This window comes from Lytechinus variegatus, chromosome 6 (genome assembly GCF_018143015.1).
Source record: "Lytechinus variegatus isolate NC3 chromosome 6, Lvar_3.0, whole genome shotgun sequence".
Taxonomy (NCBI): Eukaryota; Metazoa; Echinodermata; class Echinoidea; order Temnopleuroida; family Toxopneustidae; genus Lytechinus; species Lytechinus variegatus.
Window position 1 is genome coordinate 44,299,392 of NC_054745.1, and position 7,210 is coordinate 44,306,601.

General features: G+C 31.8%; 1 protein-coding gene across 1 annotated transcript; it reads left to right on the forward strand.

Annotated features, from left to right (window-relative positions):
* Positions 1–14: 14 nt before the first annotated feature.
* On the forward strand, positions 15–5,491 carry LOC121417516. Its single transcript, XM_041611238.1, has one exon. The coding sequence runs from the start codon at positions 59–61 to the stop codon at positions 5,348–5,350; it is 5,292 nt and encodes a 1,763-aa protein (XP_041467172.1). The 5' UTR covers positions 15–58; the 3' UTR covers positions 5,351–5,491.
* The last annotated feature ends 1,719 nt before the right edge of the window (positions 5,492–7,210 follow it).

Genomic DNA, 7,210 nt, shown 5'->3' on the forward strand with positions numbered 1-7,210 from the left:
ATATAGGGAAGAAGTAAAGAAACACAACCTTAAGAAAAGTGCAAATAAAATAATTAAAATGTCTGAGTTTGAAAATGTGTTAGTCGAATTTAGGAAGAATATACAGCATGGCCCTGAATATGTTTGTTGTGTATGTTTTAAGCTTCTGTTTGAAAACCAGGTAATGAAATGTACAAGAAGTAAATATCGATCTAAATTGCAGAAATGTATAAGTGAAAAGTATTTGCATTCTTGTAATTTAGAATGTCGACCAAAATGCCAAATACGTCAATCAGTTAGATCATCTCTGTGGATATGTTATACTTGTCATAGAAAACTACAGTCTGGAAAAATACCTGCAGAAGCACATACTAATAATTTAGAGTTGCATGAAATTCCAGAAGAATTAGCTAACTTGAATACTCTAGAACAACATTTGATTGCAGTCAATATTCCTTTTATGAAACTAATGGCTTTGCCTAAAGGTGGTCAGAATGGTGTACATGGTCCTGTTGTTTGTGTCCCATCAAATACTATTAAAACTGTACAGATATTGCCTAGACCTGATACTGAAGATCAATTGATACGTGTAAAGTTAAAAAGGAAATTGTCTTACAAAAATTACTATGAGTACAAATTTGTAGATAAACGTAAATTGCTCAATGCTCTAGGATATTTGAAAATGAATAATAAGTACTATTTTGATGTTTCAGTGAATGAACAATGGGAAAACTGTATGGAAAAGAATGACAACGAAATTGAAAATGTAGAAATTTTGGAAACATGTAAAAAATCATACTTAAAGAAATATAAGAAGCAGATGGATGATTTATTGGATGAATATTTTTCCGAATATAAAAAAGCTCATAAAAGTGGACATGAGGAAGAAGTAAAAAATACATCTAAATCTGATAAGAAAATAGATGATGAACATGATGATGATGTAGAGGAAAGACTGAATGGGATTCACTTAGATTCTTGCTTGCAGCCTGCTGATATTGGACAGGAAATTTTAGATCAATATTTTGATGATATAATATGTTGTGCTCCATGTGAAGGCAAAAGCCCTGTATTGGTATTGCAAGATGAAACCAATGAGGCCAAATGTTTTCCTGTATTGTTTCCTCAAGGTCAGCCAACATTTCATGATAAAAGAAATGAAAAGATTACATTAGGAAGATATTTACACAATCGACTTATGCATGCTGATAATAGGTTTGCGCAGAATACAGACTATATCTTTTATGCTCAGTATATTTATGAAATTCAACAAGTTTTATCACAAGTTTCTATTGCATTGAGACAAAGTAAGAATAAAAAAGATGATTATTCAGCAATAAGTGCAAAGGATTTGAAAGATGTTGACAAAATTCACAATATTCTTAGAGCAGATAAAGGATATAAATTTTTAAAGCAAATTCGTGGAACACCTCCTTACTGGCAAAAAACACAGAAAGATGTATTGGCAATGGTGAGGCAACTTGGGAAACCTACATGGTTTGCATCGTTTTCATGTGCAGATATGAGATGGCCAGAATTAATGACTACTTTGTTATGCCAAAATGGAGACACCAGAACACCAAGTGAATTAGATTGGGCTGATAAATGCCATCTTATAAGGTCAAATCCAGTAACAGTTGCAAGAATGTTTGATCATAGATTTCATACTTTTATGAACAAAGTTATCATGTCTTCAGCTGCACCAATAGGTCGTTGCATAGACTACGTCAGTAGGGTCGAGTTTCAGTCCAGAGGTAGTTCCCACGTCCATATGTTACTGTGGGTAGAACAAGCGCCACAATTAGGAATTGATAAAGATGTTGATGTTGTGCAATTTATAGATAAATACATTTCTTGCAAAAAACCTGATGAGGAAACAGATCCAGAATTATATGAGATTGTGAGCTCTGTACAACAGCATAGTAAGAAGCATTCAAAATCGTGCAGGAAAAAGGGTACAACATGTAGATTTAATTTCCCAAGACCACCTTCAGAGAAAACCTTCATTATAAAACCAGTTGAAAAGAATGAATTGCAAGATAAGAGAAATAGAAACAAAACTAAGATTAACAATGTAAAAGAGGTAGAAGAGTCTGAAAAAAATGAAAGGAAAAAAAATGCCAAGGAATTGCTGAATTCTGTGAAAGATGCACTTTCAGATGGGACTGAATATAACAGTGTGAAGGAACTTTTTGAAAAACTGGGTATAACACAAGACCAGTTTCAAAGTGCACATAATGAAATTGCATTACAGGAAAGTATAATTATTCAAAGAGAGCCTCAAGATGTATGGATAAATCAATATAATCCAAAATTACTTCGAGCTTGGAATGCAAATATGGATCTACAATATGTTACCAATGCATTTGCATGTGTAGCCTACATTGTTTCTTATATGTCTAAAGCTGAACGTGAAATGGGAATGCTTTTGAATCATACATTATCTGAAATACAGGAAGGAAACACAAATGCAAAAGAAAGCATGAAAAAACTAGGTCAAGCTTATATGCATAATCGTGAAGTGTCTGCTCAAGAAAGTGTGTATCGTGTTTGTAGTCTTAGATTAAAAGACAGTTCTAGAAAAGTGGAATTTATACCTGTTGGACCCGATCCTGTTAGAATGAGTTTACCTTTGAGTGTCATTAATACTATATCAGAAAGTGACAATGATAATATTTGGATGCCCAGCAAGCTAGACAGATATAAAGCTAGACCTAAAAGTGAGAAATTTCGTAGTATGTGCCTTGCAATGTTTTGTTCTGAATATAGAATTTTAACAAAATCACAAATAACAAATACTTGTAAAAAAAGTATATTTGAATTGGACAACAATTTGGGATTTGTACAGAAACGTACACGTGGAAAAGATGCAATCGTTCGTTACCCTCGTTTCTCTGTTGTTGTCTCACCCGAAAAATATTATTTGAGCATCTTACAACTTTTTTTACCACATTATTCAGACGAGCATTTGAAGCCTCCAGGATTTGAAACATATGAAGAGTTTTTCAAAACTGGTATGATAAAAATAAATGGCTCCCTATTGGAAAAAGTCAGCTCGATTGTTTGTACAAATAGAAAAAAATTTGAAATAAATGCTGAATCAATTGATCAAGCTCAAGTACATTTAGAAGAGTTTGGTGTGCAGGAAGATGCTTGGGGTCTTTTATGTCCTGAAAGTGAAGCAGAACGCCTTGAACATCCAAAGCAAAATGTAGATATGGAAGATTGTGATGAAGATGTTGAAATTCCTGATTTGAAACATACTACTCCAAAATCAGATGATTACACATTAGAATTAAGGTCATCAGAAATATCTAAAGCAGATAGACATTCTATGATAAGAAGTTTAAATGAAAAACAAATGGCTGTGTTTTATAACATACGTAAATGGTGTTTAGATAAAGTAAATGGCAAAATAATTGAACCTTTTCATGTATTCCTTACTGGTGGTGCAGGAACAGGAAAAAGTCATCTAGTGAAATGTATTTACTATGAAGCTACGCGTATATTAGCTAAAATGTTACATAACCCTGATGATATCTCAGTATTGAAAATGGCTCCTACAGGGGTAGCTGCATACAATATCAATGGCCATACTATTCACAGTATACTGTCAATTCCAATTAGAGCTCAAATGCCTTATCAGCCATTAAGTGACGAAAAAATAAGTGCTCTTCGTAATAAGCTAACACAATTGCAAATTGTCATCATTGATGAAGTATCAATGGTAGATCAGAAGTTAATGTATTACATTCACAGTCGTTTAAGACAAATAAAGCAATCTCGTGACGAGACTCCATTTGGTGGTGTGTCTATAATATGCGTTGGGGATATGTATCAACTTCCACCTGTATTTGGAAATCCTTTATATAAAGATACACTTCAAGGGGTTTTATGGAATGATAATTTTAAAAAAGTGGAACTACAACAAATAATGAGACAAAAAGATGATGTAGACTTTGCTTTGTTATTAAATAGGTTACGTGTAAAGGAACGTGATGATATTCTCAGTGATCAAGATTTGGAATTGTTAAATTCTTGTGAAACGGGTGAAGAATGTGAAAATGATCTCCACATATATTCATGTAACAAAGAAGTAGATGAATGGAATAAGAAATTATTGCATAGAAAATGTACTAATGTGATATGCTTAAAAGCACAGGACACTGAGAGAGATAGCAAGAAGGGAAGTGGAATTCGTGAAAAGCCTATTACACATTGTAGAAGCCAGTTGCCAAGTTATTTGTGGATTGCTGTTAATGCAAGAGTCATGTTACTTAAAAACATTGATGTTAGCAAAGGTCTTACTAATGGATGTTTTGGTAATGTTACTGAAATAATCATGGATGAAACAAATTCCACAACAGTTTCTATAAAAGTGAAGTTTGACAAAGAAAATATTGGTATTCATTGTATTGAGCAATGTGAAGAGTTTGTAGGCAAGAAATATTTAAGGAGACAGTTTCCACTTAAACTTGCTTATGCATGTACCATTCATAAAGTACAAGGTTTAACATTAGACAAAGCTGTTGTGTCACTAAAAAGAATATTTGATTCTGGACAAGCCTATGTAGGGCTGAGTCGTGTATCATCATTATCTGGACTTACAATAGAAAATATGAATCCAAAAAGTATACACTGCAACCCTGAAATTAAAGAAAAATTAAATAATATGAAAGAATTCATTGAAAAAGTTGATAATGAAAACATTGATATTGATAATGTTACATTGATTTTACATAATATACAAGGATTAAGGCAACACTTTTTAGATCTGTACTCACATTGTGAATTTGTGAATGCAGACATCATTTGTTTGACTGAAACATGGATTAATGACAACCAAAATAGTGATATTAGTATAGATAACTTTGATTTTTATCACCAACCACGCTATCTTTCGTACAATAAATCTGGAAATACAAGCAAATTTAAAGAGCAATCACATGGCGGTGTTGCACTGTACATAAAGAAAGGAGTCTCAAGTAAATTAAATATATCTTTTGATAATTTGGAGTTTGTTGCAGCTGTTATTAGCAATCCTGATTCCATTATTCTGTCAGTTGTGTATAGACCTCCTTCTTATAATATCAATTCTTTTTGTGAAAGTCTGGAAAACTTACTGAAAGAATTGAGTAAAAGAAGTTCAAAATGTATTATAACGGGTGATTTTAATGAAGATTTGTTGAAAGCAACCTCAAAAGTTTATGAGCTAATGACTTTCAATGGTTACACACAGCATGTTGTAAATGCTACAACAGAAAATGGAACATTGATAGATCATGTTTATAGTAAAGGAATGGATACATTAGAAACTCAAGTTATACCAACATATTATAGTTATCATGAAGCAATTAAGGTCATGTTTTAGTAACAATCTATGAGAAATTAAACATTTTGATAGTCGTGTCTCCTGACACTCTACTGATTAATATCTGTTAAAGGGGAACTGAACCTATTTCCATGTAATCGATTTTTAGTTTTTTTCATTAACTAACAAAGAGAAAATAATTAACATACATTTCTCATACTAAGTTGTTAAACATTAAAAAAATGTAATTATACAACAAAACCTGCTATTAATAAAAATGAAGAAATTGTAGTTTTTTCATTGTAAATGGTTAGTACCTCTCTAAGTCTGAAATAATATACAGCCATAGAGAGCTGTATGGGCTTTGTAGTAATGGTTGTTTGTTTAGATATTTGATATTGACTGAAATAAAACATGATATAAAAATTTGAGAAAAAAAACCTAGAGAAATGTTTTGACAAATTTAGAGAACATCATAGGAAATCATGTGTAAGTCTTGAAAATTTGAAAAAATAATACTGAAGGAAGATTAAAATACCAATTTCCAACATTTTAATGTATAAAAAAATATAAAACGTTTGCTTTAATTTTTTTTTCTTTTTTATTTAGTAAACAATACAAATAAAAAGAAATAATTTATAAACATATAACCAAAATGTTTATATTCAGATCTTTGCTTCATGTGGCACAGTTTCACATTTGATTATGGTTTGGAATATAATAGTGGCATGTGTTGATTTACAGCAAGAACCAAAGGATATTCATTTGGCCCAACCCATTCCAATTTTTAAATTGGATATTGATGATTGACATATTGATGAATATGGTTGAACACTTTAAAGTGATTATAAGAAGCAAAAATACTGAAGATGTTTTGCCCAATTTAGGAAGTATTCAATGATTTGATTTTTTTCCACTGGCCAAAAAAATTATGGCTGTTGTGTTGTTTCAATTAATGAGAATTGAGCTATGAGTTATCTTCATAATTGGTGATATATTGTTAAAATAAGCTAAATACAGTTCCCTTTTTTGATCAATAATGGAATATCAATTATAATAGAAATAAACATTCAAACCTCTGATATGAACTTCTTTGTTATCAGTCCCATTTAACAGACAAGTTTATGACCATCATTTTATATGCGTGATCTCTCGTAATCACATATTACCTGGAAATATTTGATAGAACATTAGCGTGATAATTTCCTAATGTGTACATTATACTCTGGTCAATGTTTTCAAATTTTGAATTTAATTTTTTTTTTATTAGTGAGCATTTTCTAACAGAGTATATTTGTTTTCTTCTAATTTAAATTTATGCAGTTCATCAATTGACACATGAACTGGATCACTAGAGCTCATATGCAATTGTCAACTTAATAGTCATCATACTCCAAAATTGACTGAAGGATGTTCTCCTTTGAGATAGAGGGGGTGAATCTCGCCTCTCTGGCCCGATATGTAAAGATGGATTTCTGGACCACACCGAAGAATTTCATCAAGGCTTACAAACAGCTCTCTGGGTACCTGGGTCTCTAATTCATCAGTGCCCCAAACAGCAATCTGGAATCAGCATAAGCCATGTTGCTGAATTTTCTTTGAAGCCAAGCACTATTGAAGCTGAATTGTAAGTTATAAATTGTCTTGTTTTCACACATACTATGATCTGTTATTCTCTGAAGAATTCGATATTGAATTATAAAGACGTTTAAATATACTGACTGTGGAGTTGTATCAGACGTAATGTGTGAAGCCTAGATTGACAATTCATGCCACTCAGGATTTGACTAATAAAATAGAGGTAAACATTGAACCCTCTGATATGAACTTCTTTGTTAACAGTGCCATTTAACAGACAAGTTTATGGGAATTATTTTATATGCGTGATGTCTCGTAATCACATGTTACCTGGGAATATTT

Coding starts and splice junctions, on each gene's coding strand:
- LOC121417516 (XM_041611238.1), top strand. CDS start 59: ATGTCTGAGTTTGAAAATGTGTTAGTCGAATTTAGGAAGAATATACAG.